This window comes from Aotus nancymaae, unplaced genomic scaffold (genome assembly GCF_030222135.1).
Source record: "Aotus nancymaae isolate 86718 unplaced genomic scaffold, 86718_ANA_hifiasm-v0.15.2.pri h1tg000028l, whole genome shotgun sequence".
NCBI lineage: Eukaryota > Metazoa > Chordata > Mammalia > Primates > Aotidae > Aotus > Aotus nancymaae.
The window spans coordinates 16,668,267-16,695,463 of NW_026988441.1; the positions used below are offsets into that span (position 1 = coordinate 16,668,267).

The window sequence follows — 27,197 nt, forward strand, 5'->3', positions numbered from 1 at the left end:
TTGCTGAGCAGGAAGCAGGTATGGAGACTGGCAAAACACAGGTAGCTGCTGTGTTCAAAGCAGTTGGGTACTCTTAACCCTCAGGTTATCACTCCAAGGCCAGACAGCAACTACTTCTGTTCACCTCCAGAGGAGGCAACAGATAAGGGGCTAGGGTATCAGAGATAGGTCAGTAGCTGGTCATGTCCTAGGGATACAGCCACAGTCACAGGCACAGCTGATAAAGCACTCCCACCTCACAAGAGGCAACTATGTTTGTTCCAAACAAGTTTAGGCGCGTTTCACTTTTTTCCTGAAAGTATCTAATTTAATTAAATAAATGTTAAATAAATTCATAAGTGTAAACTCATGAATAACAATGAGAAAACAATTGATTCCATGAAAACAAAATTGAACACTTTGGAAAACTGGTGATAAATACAGATTGCTAAAAATCTCAGCTGTCGAAAATTAAGTGTGGGAAAGACAATAGCAAAAACTGAAAGAAAACATACCAATCAAGAAGCATTCTCTACTCATACTGCAAGTTTGGTTCCTATTCTAAAATAAATACAACACTTTGGGAGACCGAGGCGGGTGGATCACGAGGTCAAGAGATGGAGACCATCCTGGTTAACATGGTCTCTACTAAAAATACACAAATTAGCTGGGCATGGTGGCGCACGCCTGTAGTCCCAGCTACTCGGGAGGCTGAGGCAGGAAAATTGCTTGAACCCAGGAGGTGGAGGTTGCGGTGAGCCAAGAATGCGTCATTGCACTCCAGCCTGGGTAACAGGAACGAAACTCCGTCTCAAATAAATAAATAAATAAATAATAAGTAAAACTAAAAGTGGAAGCCAGGCATGGTGGCTCACGCCTGTAATCCCAGCACTTTGGCAGGTCAAGGCGGGCAGATCACCTGAGGTCAGTTCAAGACCAGCCTGGCCAACATGGTGAAACCTGTCCCTACTAAAAATACACAAAATTAGCCAGGTGTGGTAGTGAACACCTATAATCCCAGCTACTCGGGAGGCTGAGGCAGGAGAATTGTTTGAACTCGGGAGGTGGAGGTTGCAGTGAGTCAAGATTGTGCCACTGCACTCCAGCCTGGGTGACAAGAGTAAAACTTTGTCTCAAAAATAAAATAAAATACAAAAGAGAAAAACAGCTGAATCAAAATATACAATGCTTGTCAATAGTGAACCAAAGAGAGCACCACCCCACTCCACAGCTCCATCAAAAAGGAGGAAAACTGGAGAGAACAATAATAAAAAAGATGAGTGGTGAATGGGACAAATAAGTGGTTCTTTTAGTATCCCCAGCTAAGACCTTAATTTGATCCCCAGGTTGCAGACCTTTCCTCCTTGGGCCACAGACCTTTAAAGAGGGCTTTCTAAACAACATAAGGATGTGCCTCTTCCCCAGCAATCTGGGGTTCCCTGTGGTGACAGCTTCTTCCTGCCTGACTGGCCCTCACCTGGGTATTGTCTTCTTCTTTTCCTCACAACTTTCCAAGGCTCTTTTCCTTGCTCCAATAAGGAAATCACATCTGGTTTAGAAATGAAGCATCCTGCTCAGAAGAAAAAAAATATAAGGTACATTGAAATAAAAAATTAATTCAAAATTACTTTGATTCAGTCTTGGTTAAAGTATATATCAAAACAGTAATTGAGAGAAAGAAAAAAATAGTAATTGATAAGGCAAAACAAAGAAGGGAAAGATGTTTTAAAAACATTTACATTAAGGTTACACATTAGAGATTAGAGAGGGAATAAAAAAATCTTTTTAAATCTATATTCACAGAAGTGTTTCTTCTTCAGAGGCAATAGTGGTTGAGATCACAGACTGTCGAGTGCAAATCCTGCCTGAGCCACATCCTAGTTGTGTGACCTTGGGCAAGTTACTTCTATGCTACCTTTTCCTTCCCGATAAAATAGGGATAATCACAGTACCTATCTTACATGATTATTACGATTATATTAGTATGTCTGTATCTACACACTGCCTAGAGTATATACCAAACACTGTATTTCATTAGCTATCGGTTATTGTTATTTGGTGAGAGAAAAAATAAGAAGCTTCCTGGGACATGTATTATTATGACTTGGATATTCAAACTGTTAAATTAAATGTAAAGTTCTTGGATTTTTTTTTTTTTTTTTTTTTTTGAGATGGAGTCTCACACTGTCGCCCCGGACTGGAGTGAAATGGTTCGCCCCCAGCTCACTGCAACCTCTGCCTCCTGGGTTCAAGCGATTCTCCTGCCTCAGCCTCCCAAGTAGCTGGGATTACAGGTACACACCACCACACCTGGTTAATTTTTTGTATTTTTTCAGTAGAGACAAGGTTTCACTGTGTTGGCCAGATGAACTCCTAACCTCATGATCCACCTCAGCCTCCCGAAGTGCTAGGATTACGGGTGTGAGCCACCTCACCTGGCCAAGTTACTGGACTGTAACAGCTTTATTGCAATATAATTTATATAACATAAAATCTACCTGTTTTAAGTGTACAATTCAATGATTTTTAGTAAATTTACAGAGCTGTGCAAACATCACTATAATCGGAACTTAGAATATTTTCATCATCCCCCAACCATCCCTGCTGGTCACTGGCAGTCAATCTTCATTCCTACTCCTGGCCCTAGACAAGCATTGATCTTCTTTTTGTCTCTACAGATTTGCCTTTTCTGGACATATCATATAAATAGAATCATACAATATGTAACCTTTGCATCTGGCTTCTTTCACTTAGCATAGTGTTTTTGATATTCTTGCATGCTATAACATGCATCAGTAGTTTGTTCCTTCCATGAACAATATTCTATTGTAGGACTGTGCCACATTTCATTTATCCATTTATTTAGACGTTGTGAATAATTCTGCTGTGGATACTTATACATCTTTGTATAGACACATGTTTTTATTTATCTTGAGTAGACATTTAGGAGAAGAATTATAGGATCATATCTATACTATCTTACATTCCCACTGGCAATGAATGAGGGTTCCAGTTTCTCCATATACTCACTAATAATTATTTTGTCTTTCGACTAATAATTGTATATATTTATAGGCTACAATGTGATGTTTTGATACATGTTATTGTGGAATGAGCAAATCAGGGTAATTAGCATATTAATCACCTCAAGTATCTATCATTTCTTTTCTTTGTGGTGAGGACTTTAAAAACACTCTCTTGTAGCTGTTTTGAAATATACAGTATACAATTAACTATAGTCATCTTGCTGTGCAATAAAACACATGAATAAAATTCTTGAATTTTTAATTTTCAATCATAAAAGTAGGTAAAACTGAGTATGTTTATTAATAAAAGGAATGATTTCTCTTGAATTGTAAATAAATGATCCATTTTACCACTACATAAATCATTATGTATTCTCTTGATAGAGAAAATTCAATAAACAGGATCTAGCTATTTCCCTTACAAGTAACAAGTAATATACCAACAAGTAACAAAACATCTAAAGCAATTCTGAATTTAAACACAAAGTGAAAAACTTGTTTTCTTTGACACTGGTAAGGCTACAAATAACAAAGATCTCAAACCCAGCCCCTTTATTATTAAGGAAGGCCCAAGGGCTACTTAAGGATGAGGAAGGTGAATGTGCTTAATGAAGGTGCTCACTTCCAATGAAATAAAGCTCAAAGTGTTCCCTTTAGAAAGTGGAGCAGAAATTTAGATAGTTTCCTGAAAGTGCTCTTGAAATTTCCAGAGGAGAAAGCTGATGTTACAGAGAACACAGTCTAAATTCCTAGAAGCAGATAACCTTACCCAGTGAGACCAAGTTGCTGTAGTTCTCTAACATCACATCTCTGTACAAGTCCTTCTGTTCCAAGTCCAGGTATTCCCACTCTTCTGGAGAGAAGTCTATGGATATATCACTGAACATCACTGATCGCTGAAATGACAACCACATATTATGACTGAAATGGAAGAAAATGTATTTTAAGATAGAAGGAGAGATGGATGTAGTGGCTCACACCTGTAATCCCACCACTTTGGGAGGCCAACGCAGGCGGGATCACCTGAGGTCAGGAGTTTGAGAACAGCCTGACCAACATGGAGAACCCCTGCCTCTACTAAAAATACAAAATTAGCCGTGTGTGGCGGCAGGCACCTGTAATCCCAGCTACTTGGGAGGCTAAGGCAGGAGAATCGCTTGAACCCAGGAGGTAGAGGTTGCAGTGAGCCGAGATCATGCCATTGCACTCCAGCCTGGGCAACAAGAGTGAGACTCCATCTCAAACAATCAAACAAACAAAAAAAGATAGAAGGAGAAAAGAGGGAAGAGATATTGCAGGAAGTAGACCATATGGCAAGTAAACAGGCTTGGGCTGGAAGCCTACAACACAGCCAGTCAGGAAACGAGTGTGCCTGAAGCAAATGCCTGGGTTCCTAAAGGATCGTATTGCTACAGACATAGACTCTTATGCACTCTGGCAAATCTTAATAATCCAGACATGTCTGGGAAAGAAAATCAGTTTTCCAATTAAATGAAATACTGTATATAAGCCTTTGCCTACTATGTCTCCCTCATAAATTCCCAAGAAAGGTGAGTTCTTCCATCCCTTTCTCCTTAAAGAACAGATTTTTTTTGTCTCCCTCCCTATAATATCTTTATCTTAGAAAAGGATCTAAATGCAATTAGAGAATGTTTTCTAAGTTTATCCTAGAAGTAGATCTTAAGCATTTTTCCTAATTATGACTGTTAAAAATTGGTTGGATAATAGGCTATACAATGCATATATAAGATTTAATCATTCTTCTATACTTGGATATTCTGGTTGGAAAATATCTTAAGATTCTCCTCAATTCTGGGAGTCAATGTGACTACTTATGCACCTGGATTATCTTCTCACATGCTATCACTTTCCATCCCTTCTCATATGCCTTCCTTGTTCCTGAGTTAAAGGATATTGATACAGGATAATCCAGCATTGCAAAGATGTCATTCTAGATCAGCACATCCTTTTCAACCAAAAATGGAATCTTGTTCCTGGGTATAACTCAGGAATTCTAAGAGAAGATCTCTGATCTCTCTGTATGTAAGACCTAGCCACACCCCTATTCAGTCCTAAAAGCCTCACAGAGCATGAGATCTTACCATATACTGAGGCTGAGGCCAACTAACATCAACTCTTAGCTTTTTGTTAACTTTTGTTAAGAGACAGGGTCTCTCTCTATCACCCAGGCTAGAGTACAGTGGCATATCCACAGCTTCACTGCAGCCTTGAACTCCTGGGCTCAAGCAATTCTCCCATGTCAACCTCCTGAATAGGCAGGATTACAGGTGTAAGCCACCAAGCCCAGCCACAACCCTTATCTTACATACTTGGAAAACTCAAGTCTGGAAAAGTTCAGTTTTCCTATGAGTGACTAAATGGGCCCATCCTCTCTTATCAACTCACAAAGACTGGTCAAATACTTAAGAGATTTCATTTTTCCTCATTGTAGCTAAAAGCAGAAGACTGAGCAATATAGGAGACGCTGAATGATTTGTTCAACAAATACAAGAACAATGACTAGAATAAAGAGTGTTCATAGGACAAGCCTTATGGTTCACCTACCACTGGATATGGAAGAACTGGAAGAAGGTTCTTGGATAGAGCTCTGATAGGAAGTTTCAGGATAAAAAAATGGTCATAGGACCTTAACATGCTGGTATTCCCAGAAGGAGAAAAAAAACTTACATGGGCCATGGTATAGAAATTCAAAAACTGGTCAGTCCTCCTTGGAGTTTACTTGCCGGGAGAAGCACCGAGTCCACAGAGGCTAATCTAGGGGGAAGAAAACAAGACCATGAGATCAGATGGACCTCAGAAATCCCCAAATGACTTGAGTTACTATGACCTTTCCCCTCTCTTTTAATCTCTCTACCACAGCCCCCCACTCCACACACATGTGTGCACACACACACACATAGGCAGAGAGAGAGAGAAAGAGAGAGAGAGATTTGAGGGAGTCTGGACAAGTCTCATCCCTTGCTAACTCCAGGGTTGATAAGGGGCTGTTATCATCTAAACTACAATCTTCCTTCTTCAAAGTCTCATAGGCCTGTTTAGATTCACCAGACACAAAGAGAGAAATTCATAAGGACCAAGCCTGGCAGCCATTATCACCATAAAATTGCTGCACTGGCAGCCCTGCTTGCAGCCAGAACAACTTCCAAAACCCTCTGGGCTCATCACTCTCTATTTCCAGTCAGAATCATCCACATTGTTTTCTGAAAGGAATTCATTTGCCATTCTCTTTCTTATAACCTAGGCTGAAGAGGCATGGATTCATGTTCTTGGTCATTTGACAATAACAAATGTCTATCAAGAGTTCCCATATGTTGAGTGTTTTTTTGTTTTTTTTTTGAGATGGAGACTTGCTCTGTAGGCCAGGCTGGAGTGCAGCGGCGTGATCTAGGCTCACTGTAACCTCTGCCTCCCAGGTTCAAGTGATTTTCCTGCCTCAGCCTCCCAAGTAGCTGGGACTAAAGGCGTGTGCCACCCCATCTGGCTAATTTTTTGTATTTTTAGTAGAGACAGGGTTTCTTCCTGTTAGCCAGGATGGTCTCAATCTCCTGACCTTGTGATGTGCCCATCTCAGCCTCCCAAAGTTCTGGGATTACAGGCATGAGCCACTGTGCCCTTGGGTGTTTTATATATATTAACTATATCCTCAGGATTGCTCTTTAGCACAATAATTATTCTATCCACACAGTGGATCATAAATTCACATAAAGAGAAATAAAATGACTTGTAGAAAGGCAGTTTATGAGTAGCAAAGCTGCATTTGGAATCATTTTTCTAACCACAGAGTTAGCTTTCCTTCAATGCCAGCTTTTGTCTCTGAAACCCAGAATTTCTTATTTCAGTGAGTATAAACTGGCATGCATGATTCACTAAAACAAAATAAAAATAACACAACTCGGGAGGCCGAGGCGGGTGGATCACGAGGTCAAGAGATCGAGACCATCCTGGTCAACATGGTGAAACCCCGTCTCTACTAATACAAAAAATTAGCTGGGCACGGTGGCGCGTGCCTGTAATCCCAGCTACTCAGGAGGCTGAGGCAGGAGAATTGCCTGAACCCAGGAGGCGGAGGTTGCGGTGAGCCGAGATCGCGCCATTGCACTCCAGCCTGGGTATCAAGAGCGAAACTCCGTCTCAAAAAAAAAATAATAAAATAAAAAATAACACAACTCACCAGCAGGCATCTGAGTACCAATACCCATATTATCAAGCATGAGAGGAAATGAACATTCTACCAGTATACTGCAGACTGTGTAGATTTTAAAGTATGTACAAGCATCATTTAAATCATCCATACTCTTTGATTCAGAAATTCTACTTTGGGGATTAAAGAAAATAATTGTACATATGATCAAAGGTTATCTGTAGGAGTATGTTAACATTGTTCATAATGAAATAAAGCTGGAAAGAACCTAAATGTCCTTCCATAGAAAACAGGTTAAATAAATCACAAAGCATCAACAGAGTAAAACAAACTATTGCCATTTTAAAATGATGATGTAGATCTTTAATTGGAAACATGGAAATATGTTCAGCATAGTTTGTTGAGTGAAGAATGCAGTAACAAACAGTTGTGAGTAGTATAATCCTGTTAAGGTACAGCAAAAACACGTGTGTGTGTGAGAGAGAGAGAGTGTGTGTATAGGTTTTTTTTTTATTTTTAGATGAAGTTTTGCTCTGTTGCCCAGGCTAAGTGCAATGGCGCGATCTAGGCTCACTGCAACCTCCACCTCCCAGGTTCAAGGGATTCTCCTGCCTCAGCCTCCTGAGTAGCTGGGATTACAGGCGCACGCCACCACACCCAGCTAATATATGTGTGTATTAATCTGTAAGTGCTAAGTTTTAGAAACTATACAAAGATATATAAAATATTCAAGATATATAACCTCTTAGAAAAATAAAATGAACACTATGAGGACATCTGTAAAGCATACATACAAATCAGCACAAAGAAGCACTGACAGGCATCAATAGATAGTGATCTTGATTTTCCTTTTGCTTACATTTATTTCATAATTCTACATGGCCACATATATACTTGAAATATATATTTTAACTTTGTATAGTGGAAAACGTTCTTTACATAGGTTAAAGAGATACTTTTTAAAATAGTCATCTCTTGAACTTGGAGAAAAAAACACACTATCCTAAAAACAGGTGCTATGTTTTTACTGCTTTTGTTGATTACAGCTCCCAAAATCTGAACCAACTCTATGATTTCTAAATGTGTTCATGTATGTTGGAGTTCTGCCAACATACATGGCTAAACATCTTCAATTAATGCCTTATTTCACTGCTGCTATTTCTCATGACTTCTTGACCAAGCATTTGTTTTGCTTCCGAAAGTTATTTTAGCCATGAGGCCCTCCTAGGAGCTGCTGAATTTTCTTGTCCTGTTCATCTCAGTTTGCATCAACATCATGAGAATAAAAACTGTAAGGCAAATGCTTATTACATAAAATCCATTACCCCATAGGAAACCCATGAGTTTGGTATCATTTCATCATAACCTGACAATGCCTGCTATAATCAGATGTCTCCTTCCCATGACCTCTCAAGCCATGCCATCTAACTTCTTCAATGACCTTTACCTCACCTATCTCAATCTTATTCTTGCATAGGCTTATCTATCTTGATAAATAATAACTTAAGGATACAACCATGTCATTTTGGTCACTGTATCTCCCCCAAGGACTGGCACAAGATCTGGCATATTTTGAGTACTTTATAAATGTCTCATAATTCAACCTAGAAATTCCACTTTTAGGAATTTATCATTAGGAAATATTTGTAAAATTATACAAAGATGTGTTGCAAGAGAGATCATCAAAGAATAATTTGTTGGCTGGGCACGGTGGCTCATGCTTGTAACCAACACTTTGTGAGGCCAAGGTGGGATCACTTGAGGTCAGCAGTTCGAGATCAACCTGACCAACATGATGAAACTCCATCTCTGCTAATAATACAAAAATTACCTGGGTGTGGTGGCACGTGCCTGTAATCCCAGCTACTTGGGAGGCTGAGGCAGGAGAATCCCTTGAACCTGAGAGGCAGAGGGTACAGTGAGCCGAGATTGCGCCACTGCACTCCAGACTGGGTGACAGAGCAAAACTCCACCTCAAAAAAAAAAAAAAAAAAAAAAGTAATTTACGACAACTTGAAATCAAATACCTAACAGTAGGCAACAAGTTGAATAAATAATGTTCCACTATATTATAGATTATTATGCAATTATTAATGACATTGGTCCATATTAGTTAATGAAGGAAGATATTCATGATCAATTACTAGGTATGGCAGGCAGACTAAAAGAATATGCACAATGTTGGGAGGTGGCAGACTCTCATTTATTAAAAAATACAGGCTTTGTTGTCAGTATTTGAGCTCTGACAATTATTAACTGTAAGAATTTGGACACGTTAATTTTCAGTGTCTTTGTTTCCTCAGAGATAAATTGGGGAATCATAACAGTACCTACCCTATAGGGTTGTGAAGGTTAAGAACATAATACATAAAGCACTTGAAGTGGCTTACTGTAAGGACTAAATTCAGTGAAAAACATGACATACCCCTCATTCCATTATTTTAAAAATTATCTTCAATAATTTTCAATTTAAAAATTTGGTCTTCGCTGATAAATTATCTTTAACCATTTTAATAGTAGTCCCTTTCTCTAAAAACTTCTTGAGATTTTCTAGCATTCCTTTTTTTTTGAGACGGAGTTTCGCTCTTGTTACCCAGGCTGGAGTGCAATGGCGCGATCTCAGCTCACTGCAACCTCCGCCTCCTGGGCTCAGGCAATTCTCCTGCCTCAGCCTCCTGAGTAGCTGGGATTACAGGCACGCACCACCATGCCCAGCTAATTCTTTTTGTATTTTTAGTAGAGACGGGGTTTCACCATGTTGACCAGGATGGTCTCGATCTCTTGACCTCGTGATCCACCCGCCTCAGCCTCCCAAAGTGCTAGGATTACAGGCATGAGCCACCGCGCCCGGCCAGCATTCCTCTTAAAACACTAACTGATAAATGTTAAAACTAGGCTTGAAAATGTAATTCTTCTTAATATTATTAAAAAAGGACTCACAGAAATCAAAAAAGTAGAGCAAGGCTCCTCTTGCTTTCCATCCCTAGTAGCTCCAGAGGGACACCATTCCATATCATAAAACCAGCTCAAGAATTTTGCTTTGATAAGACATCATATTAAATATATTTTTTAAAAGTCAATCAAGTTTTTCTGTTCAGTATGTCTAAATATTGCTATTACCACTTTTTTTCCTGTTATACATATATAAATCTGTCCTTAGCAGCATCCTTAGGCTACTAGAAAATAAATTTCTAATTCTGAAGAGATATCTTACTTGATAATTTGCCCAGGTAACTGTTTAATTGATGGCCCCATAATCTTAGAAGGTATAAATTCTTGAAAGCTTTTTTCAAATTAAAGAAGAACCACTGCACTGCCCTTTACACCATACAGGCATAATAATATAATAAAACCTATGGCTTCACTAGATTCCTTTTTCCTTTTTCTTTTTTTTTTTTGAGATGGGGAGTCTCACTCTGTTGCCCAGGCTGGAATGCAGTGGCACAATCTCAGCTCACTGCAACCTCCGCCTCCCGGGTTCAAGCAATTCTCCCTGCCTCAGCCTCCCTAGTAGCCGGGACTACAGGCACCTGCCACCATTCCCGGCTAATTTTTGCAGTTTTAGTAGAGATGGGGATTCACCATGTTGGCCAGACTGATCTCAAACTCCTGACCTCAGGTGATCCACTCGCCTCTGCCTCCCAAAGTGCTGGGATTACAGACATGAGCCACCACACCCGACCTCTTTTTCCTTTTTCAAACAAAGTATTGTAAAGTCTTTGTCTCCTTAGATGATCAATTGTTGTGATTCTATTTTGGAAAACAAACACATATGCACAAGTGCACAGAAGAAAATGGAAAAACAAACATTAGAATAATAGTAATATTTATTCTGGATGGTGAAACTATAGGCAACTTAAATTTTCTTCTTATAGATTGAAGATGACTGGGTGGTAGGGGATGGAAAATCTGTTCTGAAAAGTACTAAAATTAGGTTGCAGCTTAAACCAGGACTTCCTTTTTATATATTTATTTATTTTTTTGAGACAAAGTCTCACTCTGTCAGTCAGACTGGAGTATAATGGCATGATCTCACCTCACTGCAACTTCTGCCTTCTAGGTGCAAGCCATTCTCCTGCCTCAGCCTCTCAAGTAGCTGAGATTACAGGTGCGCACCACCATGCCCAGCTAATTTTTGTATTTTTAGTAGAGAAGGGGCTTCACCGCATTGGCCAGGCTGGTCTCAGACTCCTGCTCTCAGGTGATCTGCCCGTCTCGGCCTCCCAAAATTCTGGGATTACAGGCCTGAGCCACCTCACCTAGCCAATTAAACTATATGCATACAAATAAAATTAAAAACAGAGTTGTGAAGAGGGAATATCTTTTAGTTGTTAAGAAAATTGTGATTCTATAAATCTGTGACATGAATGGGTTTGGGGAAAAAAAACTGTGGCACAAATAAATAACACCCATCAGTTCTTTTACTATTCTTCATCAAAACGATGGGCTATTTTCACTATCAAGATTCTTCTATGAATGAACACAATCAAGCAACATTCCCAAATTCAGTAAAAGTATACCAAAGCAGACAGAACAGTGTGGTAAACAACAGATTATCTCTGACTTTTTTCCACTAAGAAACTAGTTTTATATTATATATAATCCTTGCAAATTTTTTTTTTTTTTTTTTTTGGAGACGGAGTTTCACTCTTGTTACCCAGGCTGGAGTGCAACGGCGTGATCTCGGCTCACCGCAACCTCCGCCTCCCAGGTTCAGGCAATTCTCCTGCCTCAGCCTCCCGAGTAGCTGGGATTACAGGCACGCGCCACCATGCCCAGCTAATTTTTTGTGTTTTTAGTAGAGACGGAGTTTCACCATGTTGACCAGGATGGTCTCGATCTCTTGACCTCGTGATCCACCCACCTCGGCCTCCCAAAGTGCTGGGATTACAGGCGTGAGCCACCGCGCCCGGCTGCAAAATGTTTTATAAATCTCTAGCTTATTAAAAGAGATTCATACATGATTAAAGTTTTCATGAGTCATCTTGCTCAAAACTGACTATTGCTTAATTAACATTAACATTGGTCACAAGCATTTTTCCTTCTTATAATTAATGTATTTGTTAATGGCAAAAAGCTGCATCACATGGAGTGTGGCTTATTTAATCATTTCCTACTGTTAGACACTAATTTTGTGTCTAACATTGAAAAACATCCTCAAATGTTACAGACTTTGATTCTAGGACAGTAGATCTGAATCTTATTGGGTCATGTTTGATAATCTCATTACATTATATATTTTCTCCCCAGAAATGTGGCATATTAGCAGATATCTATAACAATTTTATGTACAATTTCAAAGAGTCTTCCCCTGAAATCCCCAAATGAATTCAAATTACTTCTGGTTAAGAATTCCTGTTCTGGGCTGGGCGCGGTGGCTCACGCCTGTAATCCCAACACTTTGGGAGGTTGAGGCGGGCAGATCACTTGAGGCCAGGAGTTTGGGACCAGCCTGGCCAACATGGCGAAACCCCATCTCTACTAAAAATACAAAAATGAGCTGGGCGTGGTGGCACATGCCTGTAATCCCAGCTACTCAGGAGGTTGAAGCATGAGAATCGCTTGAACCCGGGAGGGGGAAGTTGCAGTGAGCGGAGATTGTGTCACTGCTCTCCAGCCTGGGTGACAGAGGGAGACCCTGTCTCAAAAAAAAAAAAAAAAAAATTCCTGTTCTAGACTATTTAAGCATCAGGGTCATTATCTTATACTAGGAAATATCCATCACAATTGGCTTAGTATTTTCATTTCCCCCAATCTGTAGAAGGCTGATGTAGAATTGCCCCAAATCACCACTTAAGAATAAGTAGCTAATGTTTATTAAGTACTAACAAAGTACCAGGAACTGTTCTAAGAGCTTTACACATAGTACTGAAAAGGCCCACAGAAGTAAAGGAAAATATCTACCAAATGGGTATGTGCATACAGAGTCTCGAGAGGGGACCTAGGTATCAGCTCAATGGACATTTATGGAAAATGAAACAAATATTCTCATGTCCTAAGAAATAAAAATGCATTTCACAGAAGAAATCAGAAACACCCACTCGTCTCCACCTTAACTTAAACAGGCAACAGCAATTCATTTCTCCTCCTCACAGACCCCTTTTCTTAGCAGGACTGGCTAAGAAGGGAACCAGGCTTTTCTTGCAGCCCAGCCTCGCATGGTTAAATTAGGGCACAATGCCACCACCGCCCACCGATACATAACTAGAGTAACGTAAGACAGGGTGTTGCTAACTATTCCCAGTATCAAAGAAAGGCCAAGGTCTCTCAGCAAACAATATGAAAAATATATATATAAAAGAAAAAAGAAAGAAAGAAATAAAGGCCAGGGTCATGGATGCCCGGGGCTGGAACTGGAGTTCACAATAGCTTCCTGGAAGAAAGGCTGTGTTCTAAAACCTGCAGCTGGACTCTTCAGAGCTGTGAGTGCACGTGCATGGGTCCAGATCCGCAGGGAGGTGGTGTGGTGGTCCCTCCAGGAGCCAGACTGGGCGGGAGCGGGAGCTCGTTCAGTTATAACATTCCTAGGCCAAGGTCGGGTCGAAGCCTTGTTTCGCTGTTGCCCAGGCTGGAGTGCAGTGGCGCGATCATAGCTCACTGCAACCTCGAACCCCTCCTAGGCTCAAGCCATCCTCCTGCCTCAGCCTTTCGAGTAGCTGGGACCACAGGAGCGCGCCACACACCCGGCTTATTTTTTTTTAATTTTGGCACAGACGGGAGTCTCGCTTTTCTGCCCAGGCTGGTCTCGAACTCCTGGCTTCCAGCGATCTTCCCGCCTCGCTGTCCCAGAGCGCTGGGATTACAGATGTGAGCCACTTGGTCCAGCCTAGTCTGAGCCTTTCTGCTGTGAGTCCTTTCTGGCGCAGAAACTGACCAGGGGCCATTTATCTGCAGCTGGGCCTGGTATGGCCAGAGGGTAGAGGATGCTGGGGTCAGTCACGCACTCCAGGGCCACAACAACCTTCGCTCACACAACAGGCTCTGAACCCAAGTCAGCCGCACAGTCGCCGTCACGTCCCAGCCCCAGCCCCGTCAAGCCTACTACACACACACCCGGGCCTGAGGCGCCGGCTACCGCCGCTCTACGGAGCTGCAGTGGCCCCGCTTCCCTCTCCTTACCCGATGGGCTGCAGTGCTTTTTCTACGGATGGCCAGGACCGACGCTCTGGGCCAGGACTGCTCGCTCGGGGCGCGAACCCGAGGCGCGGCGATGCCCAGCAGAACAGAGGGAGCCGCGGCCGGGTCGCGGCACAATCCCCCTGGCCTAACTGGGTGCGCGCGGGGGCTGCTGGGAGGGCCGAGCGCGTTCACGAGTGCGCAGGCGCAGCCGACTGCTCACTGGTGCACCCCCAGCTCTGAGGGAACGCGGAGCCGGAGCTGGAGCCAGGTCGGTCCTAGCGAGGTTGAGCTTCGAGTCTCTTAGCAGGACTGCGCGGCAGGGCCTGGAGGGGAGCGGGGACAGATGGCTGGTGCGTTAAAAAAAGGGCGACTGCCTCTCCATAGGGCCGACTGGGGAGCTCTGTGAGCGAGGTCGGTCTTGCGAGTCAGTCCCTGGCGCGGTCCTGGGTGGGATTCTTTCACTGAGTGTGGCTAGTTGGGATTTGAGACAGTGTGACTCGGAGGATTCGGGGGCGACCAGGATGAGGTTTGTGACTGAGATTGTGTGACTGGAAGTAAGTCGAGCTCCGTAGGACTGAGAGTGCCATGGGCGCCTGTGAGATCACCGGGTTGACTGAGTGCGTGCGCTTGCGTTTCTGTGAGCGCATCTATAACCCACGATAAACCTTAATGTGTCGCTGTTTGGGGGATGTTTGTTTTCCTTCTCCGACCTTATCTGGAGACCGTAAATGTGAGTCAGTGTGTGTCTGAGAAATGGCGCCCCTGATTGTGTGGTGGGTGTGTGCTTGCGGGGCTCTGACGAAGTGACTGGATAATTGATAGTGACTGAGAGCCTCGCTCTCCTCAACTCTGAAACGGAGAGAGGAATGTTGCATCCTCAAGAGCATCAGCTTGACTACAGGATTTGGTGAAAACAGGATTTTTTTTTTAATTATGTATTTATTTTGCATTTAATCAGAGGCCTATTATTGAGGAGAATGTAAATGAGCATAACTTTTAGAGGAGATTCCTGGCATAGAGTAGTTTATTTGCTATTGCCCCAGATTCCGATGAGTGGCCTTTACTTGTTTCTTAGGGATTTTGAGGAGGAAGGGGGAGAAGAGTTGAGAAGACCTAGATTAAGAAAAAATAAAAGCAGCAGTATGGCTAGATCAGACAGTCCAGGATTAGGGAGTCAGATATCTTGGGTTTTAGATCAGTCCTTTTTTTCCCTTTATTAAAGCAGGGCAAGAAGCTTGAGACCCAAAGCACAAGTTCATACTCCCTCATTTAAATTTAACATCACAGGGTTTTATTCTTGCCTTCTATACTCATGCTTATTTTCTCTAACAGAAATCTTGGTTCCTATCAACATATTTATTGTTATTAATATTTATATATTATATTAATAATTTATTAATTTGTTAGTTGCTATAAAACTAATTTAAAATTGTAACAACAAAGCTAGTAAATGAAATTTTAGATTGCAGTTCTTTTAGAGCAGTTATATTCTGCAGGCCAAATATGTCCTGCTACCAGTTGTTGTACAACTAAGGAAATAAGAATGATTCGTGTGTGTATATATATATATATATATATTTTTTTTTTTTTTTTTTTTTTTTTTTTTTTGAGACAGAGTCTTGCTCTGTTGCCCAAGCTGAAGTGCAGTGGTGCAATCTTGGCTCACTGCAGCCTCTGACTCCCACGTTCCAGCAATTCTCCTGCCTCAGCTTCCCAAGTACCTGGGATGTGTGCCACCATACCCAGCTAATTTTTGTATTTTTAGTAGAGATGAGGTTTCACCATGTTGACCAGGATGGTCTTGATCTCTTAACCTCATGACCTGCCCGCCTCAGCCTCCCAAAGTGCTGGTATAGGCGTGAGCCACCACGCCGGGCCTTTTTTTTTTTTTTTTTTTGAGACAGGGTCTCACTCTGTCGCCCAGGCCAGAATGCAGTAGCCAATCATAACTCACTGCAATCTCAATCTCACAGGCTCAAGCCAGCCTCCTGCCTCAGACTTCTGAATATGTGAGACTATAGGCATAAGCCATCACACCTGGCCTGATTGTTTTTTTAAACTTGGGAAAAAATATATATACTTTGCTCCCACAGAGTATGGTTTAGACTTCTGCCCCATACACTTTCTAAGTAAAGTAAAACAAAAAAGTGGTGAAGTAAAGCAAAAACAAAAAAGCCACTAATACGCTTTGGCTCTGTGTCCCTGCTTAAATCTCATCTCAAATTGTAATCCCCATAATCCCCCATGTTGAGGGAGGGACTTGGTGGGAGGTGATTGGATCCTGGGGGCAGTTTCCCCCATGCTGCTGTTTTTGTGATAGTAAGTTCTCACCAGATCTGATGCTCTTATAAGTGTTTGACAGTTCCTCCTTTCTCTCTCTCTTTCTTTCTCTCTCTCTCTCTCTCTCCCTCCCCTGCTGCCATGTAAGATGTGCTTGCTTCCCCTTCCGCCATGATTGTAAGTTTCCTGAGGCCTCCCTAGCTATGAGGAACTGTGAGTCAATTAAACTTCTTTTCTTTATAAATTACACAGTCTTGGGCAGTTCTTTACAGCAGTGTGAAAACGAACTAATAGACCCACATATTTATTAAGCTACTTTCCATTCCTTACTTCCTCCAGCCATGGCAACCACTAATCTGCTTTCTGTCTCTATGGATTTTCCTGTTTTGGATACTTTATATAAATGGAATCATACAATATGTGCCCTTTTATGGCTGGCTCCTTTCACTTAGCATAATGGTTTGAATATTCATCCATGCTGTATATTTCTTTTTCTAGCTGAATACCATTCCTTTTTTTTTTTTTTTTCTTTGAGATGCAGTTTCACTCTTGTTACCCGGGCTGGAGTGCAATGGCGCTATCTCGGCTCACTGCAACCTCCGCCTCCTGGGTTCAGGCAATTCTCCTGCCTCACCTCCCGAGTAGCTGGGATTACAGGCACGTGCCAGCGTGCCCAGCTAATTTTTTTTGTATTTTTAGTAGAGACGGGGTTTCACCATGTTGACCAGGATGGTCTCAATCTCTTGACCTCGTGATCCACCCGCCTCGACCTCCCAAAATGCTGGGATTACAGGTGTGAGCCACCGCACCCGGCCTGAATACCATTCCATTGTATGAATGTACTACATTTTGTTGATCCATCAGTAGACGGACATGCATTGTTTCTACCTTTTGGCTATTGTGATACTGCTGCCATAAACTTTGTGTAGAAGTGTTATGGCATGAAGGCCAGCCATTGGTGGGGTAATATTATAACACAACTTATCAATAAATGCTGAGTTTTCTTTAAAGTCAGTCTCTGATTTCTTTTTTTTTTTTTAACGGAGTTTCGCTCTTGTTACCCAGGCTGGAGTGCAATGGCGTGATCTCGGCTCACCGCAACCTCCACCTCCTGGGTTCAAGCAATTCTCCTGCCTCAGCCTCCCGAGTAGCTGGGACTACAGGCACGCACCACCATGCCCAGCTAATTTTTTTATATTTTTAGTAGAGACGGGGTTTCACCTTGTTGACTAGGATGGTCTCGATCTCTTGACCTTGTGATCCACCCGCCTCAGCCTCCCAAAGTGCTGGGATTATAGGCGTGAGCCACCGCGCCCGGCCCTTCTGATTTCTTACAGTGCTTGATGTCTGCCTTGCCTGCTAGTGACCAAAATATATATATACATTTCTTGTGTCTTTACAGAGTCTTGTCACTCACTCAATGTAAATAAAGACAGTGGTGGAAACAAGGTTTCCCAAAGTATCCCTATGTGTAAAAGTGTTTCTTATTACTTTGGAAATACTGAGCTGAGCTTAATATTTATTCTTTTTCTATTAACAGACACAAAAAGGACAATTAAGTACATTCCTTTGAATGTTCAATAACATTTTCTACAGTGATATGGTTAAATACGTTTCTGTCTTCACCTTGTTTGAACATTTATTTTCAATTATTTTAGGTATATACTCAATATATATAAGTGGGCCAGGTGTGGTGGCTCACACTTGTAATCCTAGTCCTTTTGGAGGCTGAAGCGGGCAGATCACTTGAGGCCAGGATTTGAAGACTAGCCTGGCCAACATGGTGAAACTCTGTCTCTACTAAAAGTACAAAACTTAGCTGGGCATGGTGGTGTGCATCTGTAATCCTAGCTACATGGGAGGCTGAGGCACGAGAATCCCTTAAACTCAAGAAAAGGAGGTTGCAGTAAGGGAAGGTTGCACTTCAGCCTGGGCAACAGTGCAAGAGTTTGTCTTTTTAAAAAGTCTTTAAAAAGACATATATGTGTGTGGCTGGACACAGTGGCTCATGCCTGTAATCCCAGCACTTTGGGAGGCCAAGGCGGGAGGATCACAAAGTCAGGAGGTCGAGACCCACCTACCAACATGGGGAAACCCGATCTCTACTAAAAATACAAAAATAAGCTGGGCGTGGTGGCGAGCGCCTGTAATCCCAGCTACTTGGGAGGCCAAGGCAGGAAAATTGCTTAAATTCTGGAGGTGGAGGTTGCAGTGAGTCAAGATTGTGCCATTGCACTCTAGTCTGGGCGACAAGAGCAAGGCTCTGTCTCCAAAAAATATATATATACATTTTTGTTTACATACACACACACACACACACACACACACACAGACACACACAGACACTCTTACCAAAGTGCATAACATGTATCAGTAGTTTGTTCTGCAACAAACTACATCTCCTGCAATAAATATATAATTTATATATATATAATTACCAAAGTGCTGGGATTACAGGCCTGAGCCATCGCACCTGACCAATAATTTTTTTAAAAAAGGAAAAATAAGTGCTTGTGAGAATATAGTGAAATTTGAACTATCATACATTATTTATGGAAATGTAAAATGCTGTAGCTGCTGTTTACTCAATAAATTAAACATAAAATTACAGGAATTCTACATATATATTCTTTGTGTGTATATATATAATATAATATATATATATTAGGCTAGCTATAATAATTTTTTTTTCCAAGAAAGAGTCTTGCTCTGTTGCCCAGGCTGGAGTGCAGTGGCACGATCTCGGCTCACTACAACCTCCACCTCTTGGGTTCAAGCGATTCTCCTTCCTCAGCCTCCTGAGTAGCTGGGATTATAGGCGTGCGCCACCATGCCCAGCTAATTTTGTATTTTTAGTAAAGACAGGGCTTCTGCATGTTGGTTAGGCTGGTCTCGCTGGTCTCAAACTCCCAACCTCAGGTGACCCGCCTGCCTCGGGTTCCCAAAGTGCTGAGATTACAGGTGTGAGCCACCACACCGAGCCTATTTGTAATTTCTGCATGGGTTTTTTTTTTTTTTTTTTGGTGGATATATAGAAACGCATTTGGCATTTTTATTACCCTTATATCTATTATCTTATTATTTCTAGTATTTGTAGATTTGTGTTTTTTGCAGTGAAGGTCATATTTATTAAATAATGACAGTTGTATTTCTTCCTTACCAATCTGGATATCTCTGATCTCTTTGTCTTGTCTTATTGCACTGGTTTGGACCTCCAATACTATATGAAATAGAAGTAGCAATAGTGAGCATCCTGGTCTCAAGATAATCCTTGTCTTATTTCTGATTTTAGGTTCTGTAGATTCCCTATTTAGGTGGATTTTTGCAATCAGGCTTTGAAATCATGTTTTTTTAAATTTCAAACATAAACAAAAATAATGAACTTTTTTTTTTTTTTTTTTGGGAAGATGAAGTCTCGCTCTGTTACCCAGGCTGGAGTGCAGTAGCACAGTCTCGTCTTGCTGCAACCTCTGCCTCCCGGATTAAAGCAATTCTCCTGCCTCAGCCACAGTGAGATAGGTATGTCACCTTTATCTGCAGATTATAGAACTATAAAGCCCTAAAGAATCTATCACCTTATAAGCAGAACCCTAATGGATTACATTTTCAGATATTACTAGCATATTTTAAGTATTGTGAGACATTACAGTAGATGGTGTTATTATTAAATATTAGAGGGTAAGGAGGATGAAGAGTTATAAAAGAAACCTCAAGACATGTGTTAATGAATATCCACTCAATGTCAATTGTTTATTCATTTGGGATACTCTAAACTGAATAAAATTAAAAACAATCCTAATGTGTTTTTTCTTTTTGAGATAGAGTCTTGCTCTGTCACCCAGGTTGGAATGCAGTGGTGTGATCTCAGCTCACTGCAACTGCTGCCTCCGGGGTTCAAGCGATTCTCCTACCTCAGCCTCCCAAGTAAAATTGTGGGCACAAACCACCATGCCTGGCTAATTTTTGTATTTTTAGTAGAGACAGGGTTTCGGCATGTTTGCCAGGTTGGTCTTTAACTCCTGACCTCAGGTATCCACCTGCCTCGGCCTTACAAAGTGTTAGGATTACAGGTGTGAGCCACCTCAACCAGCCAGCCTAATGTGTTTTCATTGGAAAATGAATAAAATAATTCAAAAATTCTCATGAAGAAACATGTCTTTATTTCCAAGTAATAAACTATATATTAATAATATATACATACATCTTTATTTCCAAGTTATAAAAGCTACTGAAAAGTGTCAAGGATTGCTAGAATATGGAGAACAGAAATAGATGTGAGTATGTGAGCATTTAATATACAACTGATAGTATTTTAATTCAGTAGGAGAAAGGTGAATAATAATTACTTCTGGCATAATTGGTTTTATTCCTGGATAGAAACAAGTGTGCCATCCTGCATTATTTCATATACAGTAATCAATTCCTAATGTATTAAAATATTATATCTTTGCATATACACACTCACAGAATCACATATGTGAAAAACTGCACTCTATTCCTTTATTCTCTTGCCCCCTGAAATTTTCTAGAAGCAAAACCTTCTTAGGAAACATAGAAAACAGTGGAAATGACTTGGGAAACTTAGTTTATAGAAATAGAATAAGAGCCGGGCGCGGTGGCTCAAGCCTGTAATCCCAGCACTTTGGGAGGCCGAGACGGGTGGATCACGAGGTCAAGAGATCGAGACCGTCCTGGTCAACATGGTGAAACCCCGTCTCTACTAATACAAAAAATTAGCTGGGCATGGTGGCGCGTGCCTGTAATCCCAGCTACTCAGGAGGCTGAGGCAGGAGAATTGCCTGAACCCAGGAGGCGGAGGTTGCGGTGAGCCGAGATCGCGCCATTGCACTCCAGCCTGGGTAACGAGCGAAACTCCGCCTCAAAAAAAAAAAAAAAAAAAAAAAAAAAAAAAAAAAAAAAAAAAGAAATAGAATAAGAATACAAGAGTGTTTACTGCAGCACTTGGCAAAAAAGAGCAAACAATCTGTAATATCACAATTGGGAAAATGGTTGAAAAGGCATTGGTACAAGAATACTGTGGAACATACTGTAACCATCAGAAAGATTGTTAGATCATCCATTGGCTTGAAGGAAAATCCAATATGTACAGTTGAATGTAAAAAAGCAAATTTCAGGGAAATGTATAGTTATCATCTACTTTTTTTGGTAAAAACATAATAAAATAAATGATTGTGTTAATGTTTTCGCATGGAGAAATACATGGGTAATATACACAACCTTTAAACATTATTCAGAAGAAAATGGACACAGGAAGGAATGAGGAATGGAGGACAAAAATAATCATTTTTTTCCTTAATGGTACTGTTTCATGAAGTTAGATGCAAATACACTATTTTTGTAATTTTAGATGAGGAACTTTCTAAAAGACATAAGCACACAAGAAAAGAATATAAACAAAATTTCATTTGGTTGTTCTCATTTTGATAATGCAAAACATTAGAATAGTCCATCTTTAATAATTCTCTCATTCGCAGATATTTTGCTCATTCTACCTTTCTCAATTTTATTATGAAATATTTTACTTCCTTATGCCTGTAAAAAGCAAAGTAACACAATGTTCAGAGAGACCCCTCTACACAGGATCTAAGAAAAAAGGAAGTGGGGCATAAAATAACAGATCTACAGACATAAACTTCATCCTCCCATGCATGCAATCTGTCCAGTGTGGGGAGCTGCTTGCTGAGCATTTTCTGAGCACAGGGAGGGCCCATTTTAAAATACTAACCTAACCTCAAACAAAGCCAATCTGTGGGCTTTTTTGCTTTATTTTGTTTTTTTGAGACAGAGTCTTACTGTGTCACCCAGGTTGAAGTGCCATGGCACGATCTTGGCTCACTGCAACCTCTGCCTCCTGAAAATTAGCTGGGCATGGTGGAACGCGCCTGTAATCCCAGCTTCTTGGGAGGCTAAGGCAGGAGAATTGTCTGAACCAGGACCCAGGAGGCAGAGGTTGCAGTGAGCCAAGATCATGCCGCTGCACTCCAGCCTTGGCTACAGAGTGAGAATCGATCTTAAAAAAAAAAAAAAAATTCTAATTTTCTTGGAGTCAATATTGATGTCTATTTTTCCTTTAAAATCATTTTGTTTAAATTTTCAAACATATTAGAAGAAAGCATTATATTCAACAGAACCTTTTAAATCTGTAACTATGTTTTTATCTCTGTCCATTTTTAAAATATGATGCCCTTTCTCTTTTCATACTTTTTTCCCTCATTAGTACACCAATATTTTATGTTTTATGTTTCACTGGGTATATAATGTGGCAGAAAGAGTTATCAGTCAGAATAAAATTCTTCACACACATTATTCACAATACTTCCCCCACCAACACCTAGGATTATTTCATGTTCAATAGGAAGTACATGATGATGGGAAATTTTCTTTACTTGTTACCTTCAAAAGGTCTTTCTTCAGTCAAATACCCTGCCTAAAGGTGACTAAGTTCTGCAAAAGTTAAAAAGCCTTTCTACAAATAATAATACTGATGATGATGAATACAATAATGATGACTAACATTGAGTGAGTAAGTATTTATTATGTCAGGCACAATTCTAAGCACTTTATGTGTCTTAATCAGTCCTCATAAAGCATTATGAGGTAGGTATTACCCCCCATTTTATAATTTTTACTGAGATACACGTGTATATAAACAGAAAAATGATAAACTGTTAAAGACTATTTTTTGGGAATGGAATGGATACAAGGATGATGGTCAAGTGGTACCTTTTTGTAATGCCTGCATCTTTTATAAGAAAAATATATTCACATATTATTTCTGCAATTAAAAGACATGATACGGCCAGGTTCAGTGGCTCATGCCTCTAATCCCAGCACTTTTGGAGGCTGAGGTGGGTGGATCACAAGGTTAGGAGTTCAAGACAAACCTGGCCAAGATGGTGAAACCCTGTTTCTACTAAAAATACAAAAATTAGGTGGGTGTGGTGGTGGGCACCTGTAAACCCAGCTACTCAGGAGGCTCAGGCAGAAGAATTGCTTGAACCCGGGAGGCAGAGGCTGCAAGGAGCCAAGATGACACCACTGTGCTCTAGCCTGGACAAGAGAGCAAGACTCCATCTCAAAAAAGGAAAGAAAAAAAAAAATGACACAAAGATGTGCTTAGGGAGAATGGAATGCCCATCAGGGACTTGTATTTTGGCATGTATTGTGGCAAAATATCTAGAGGAGACTATAATATCCACCAATAGGATTTCATAAGTGATATTACAGTAACAAACAAAATACCATGAAGATATTAAAGGATCTCTATTGAGTGAAATGCTGTTCATGAACATTTTTACAATAAGGAAGCCTTAATGTTATAAAGAGCAAGAAAAATAAGCCATCTTCAAAAATAAAGAGGTCATTTATCCCAGGTAAAATATTAAAAATATTTTACAAATCAGGATGTAAACAGATGAAATTTACAGCCATGTAAATTTAAGATGGATTAAAATACGAATAATGTAACAATTAGACAAATTAGGGGAAAAAAATGAAAATCACAGGACTACATTTCCACATAAATTCTCTGATGTTTTAGGTTAGAAAGGTGTTAAAAGTGCTGTCCTTTTTAGCATGACAGACTGAACTATTTATCATATTGCTAGACTGAATTATCTGATGTCAAGAGAAGTAAGTTAAGGGTTTCCAAAATATATTCTATCATAGGTTGTTTCTCCAACATCATCTTTCCCAGGCTGAATAAGCTGTAGTCCGCAAATAAAATGCTTCTACATTATCCTGAATTATTATTTTTCTGAGAGGGAGTTTTGTTCATTGCCCAGGCTGGAGTGCAATGGTGCGACTGTGGCTCACCACAACCTCTGCCTCCTGGGTTCAAGCGATTCTCTTGCCTCAGCCTCCCAAGTAGCTGAGATTACAGGCATGTGCCATTATGCCTGGCTAATTTTTTTTTGTATTTTTAGTAGAGATGGGGTTTCTCCATGCTGGTCAGGCTGGTCTTGAACTCCCGACCTCAGGTGATCTGCCCTCCTTGGCCTCCCAAAGTGCTGGGATTACAGATGTGAGCCACTCTACCCAGCCTAGAGGAATTATTAAGCAGATAAATTCTATTTTGAGCCATAATTAAAAGCCTCCCTATACATTTCATATATTCTGGTTTATCACCAGTACAAATTTTGATGCTGAATAAGTTGTGGGCCGTAATTAAAGTTCTTTCCACATTCCCTATATTCATAGGGTTTCTCACTCGTATGAATTCTATGATGACTAATAAGCTGTGAACTCTGAGAATAGGCCTTCCCACATATCTTACATTCATAGGGTTTCTCACCAGTATGAATTCTCTGATGTCTAGTAAGGTCTGAGCCAGAACGAAAAGCCTTCTCACATTCCTTACATTCATAGGGTTTCTCACCTGTATGGATTCTTTGATGTTTAATAAGTTGTGAGCTCTGACTAAAGGCATTGCCACATTCCTTACATTCATAGGGTTTCTCCCCAGTATGAATTCTCTGATGTTGAGTAAAATTTGAACCACTACTAAAGGCCTTCCCACATTCTTTGCATTCATAAGGCTTCTCACCTGTGTGAATTCTCTGATGTCGAGTGAAGTTTGAACCACTACTAAAGGCCTTCCCACATTCCTTACATTCATAGGGTTTTTCACCAGTGTGAATTCTGTGATGTCGAGTAAGGTCTGAGCCACAAATAAAGGTTTTTCCACATTCCTTACATTCAAAGGGTTTCTTGCCAGTATGAATTTTCTGATGATGAGCGAGTCTTGAGGGATGTCTAAAGGACTTTCCACATTCCTTACATTCATAGGGCTTCTCAATGGTATGAATTATCTCATGTGTAGCAAATTGTGAACCATGTCTAAAGGTTTTTCTGTATTCTTTAGATGCACAGAATTTCTCTTTACTATTAATGATTTGCTGTAATGTAAAGGATGGATGCTTCCTCAAAGTGGGCAGATCTTCATGAGTGAATATCAATTGATTGAAATGTCCCTCCTGAGAGCCACGTTGTTTCTCAAACTGGATATTACATTCCCAATCATCTCTGAACCTAGAGCACTGAAAATCACGTCTTGTGAGTTTTTCCATTATTTGCCAGTGGGTTGATTCTATTTCATAAATTTCTTTCTTCAGAAATAATTTCTTGGTCTCACATCTTGATTCCAGGGCTGAAAGAAAATATGAAAGCAATCACTCATGTTTTTATTTGTGAGAAACAAAACTTCAGTTGTGCTATAGCTGGCCTGGAGCCAGAACCTGAGCAATGCCATTTTATATGACAAAGATGAATCTCCAAAAATGAGTTGTAATAACTGCCCCATTCTCCTTGCAATAACTGCTGACTTGGTTTCTGTAAATAAGACTGCTAGTCTGCTCTGGATAATGTCCACCAGGTGAAGTTGTTTACCTTTCTCATCAGTAACTGACAGAATTGCTGGCCTTTGCTGTCATTTACCTTTCTCATCAGTAACTGATAGAATTGCTGGCCTTTGCTTATCGGAATGTGCAGCCCAAGCTAATCTCATCTTGGCCCCTGTGAACTAAGATCTGTAATTTCCACCAGTACCCAAACCATATGTAAACTAATGTTTGTCTTGACTTTTGTGAATCATTTATGTACCAATTTAAGTGACAATAAGCCCCCGAGGCCCTCGGAATGTCCGGAGGCCCCCACCCCCGTCCCTGCCCAGGAGATGATTTACAGAATCCACCAGCCCTCGGAATGTCTGGAGCCCGTTGATCCCCCTCCCCATTCCTCAACCCCACTCCCAAGGTGGTCTTTCGGGTATAAAAAGCCTTGACACTCCCCCCTCAGGGCCGCGGGTTAGAGAGACGTGACCCTGCAATTTGGCATACTTTTGTCTTGGTGAATTATTTTAATCTCGCATCCCAATACTACACAGTCAATATTGGAGAATTTAACTGAACTGTTTTTTACAAATGGATGAGGAAAAAAGAGAAATCAAGTTACATCATAAAATGAGGGGAGTGATTAGGAAAACAAAGTAAGTCACAGGTTCCCAAACATTACTATAGGTCAGAATTCCTTTGGGAAGCTTGCTAAACATACACATCATGCCTTAGTCATATCTCCCTTGTTAAAGGATGACTCTAATCATAACCATGTGCAATATCTCATTGCATATACACACAGACACATAACAGCATCCCACAGTATGAATCGTAAAATAAGGGAAATGGCCAGGTATGCTGGATCACGCCCATAATCCCAACACCTCGAGAGGGTGAGGCAGACAGATCACTTGAGGTCAGGAGTTTGAGATCAGCCAGGCTAACATAGTGAAACCCGTCTCTACTAAAAATACAAAAATTAGGCATGGTGGCATGCATCTGTAATCCTAGCTACCAGGAAGACTGAGGCAAGAGAATTGCTTGAACCTGGGAGGCAGAGGTTGCAATGAGCCAAGACTGCACCACTGTACTCCAGCCTGGGTGACAGAGTGAGACCCTGTCTCAATAAATGAATGAATGAATAAATGAATGATCATACTATTAACAAGGCTATTGTCAGGATGAAATGAATATGCCTAATGGAAAATCCCCAGGGATTGGTAAACTATGGCCTATGGCCCTGGACCCATTTTTACAAATGAAGTTTTATTAGCCACA

At 40.8% G+C, this 27,197-nt stretch overlaps 1 protein-coding gene and 1 long non-coding RNA gene across 2 annotated transcripts in view; both read right to left on the bottom strand.

Moving 5' to 3' along the window:
- The window catches only part of LOC105706554 (zinc finger protein 82 homolog), a 58,990-nt gene that overhangs the window by 7,877 nt on the left and 23,916 nt on the right, over nucleotides 1-27,197 (bottom strand). The window contains exons 5-7 of the mRNA XM_064382126.1: nucleotides 24,714-25,735; nucleotides 3,775-3,901; nucleotides 1,457-1,549 (exon numbers count right to left, since the gene is read on the bottom strand). Of these exons, the coding sequence (XP_064238196.1) occupies nucleotides 1,457-1,549; nucleotides 3,775-3,901; nucleotides 24,714-25,735 (1,242 nt within the window). The remainder of the gene's footprint in view (nucleotides 1-1,456; nucleotides 1,550-3,774; nucleotides 3,902-24,713; nucleotides 25,736-27,197) is intronic.
- Nucleotides 5,251-14,352, bottom strand: LOC135276752 (uncharacterized). The gene is made up of 3 exons (XR_010344288.1): nucleotides 14,287-14,352; nucleotides 8,999-9,140; nucleotides 5,251-5,780 (listed from the first exon to the last, which is right to left on the bottom strand). It is a non-coding gene; the product is annotated as an uncharacterized LOC135276752 (long non-coding RNA).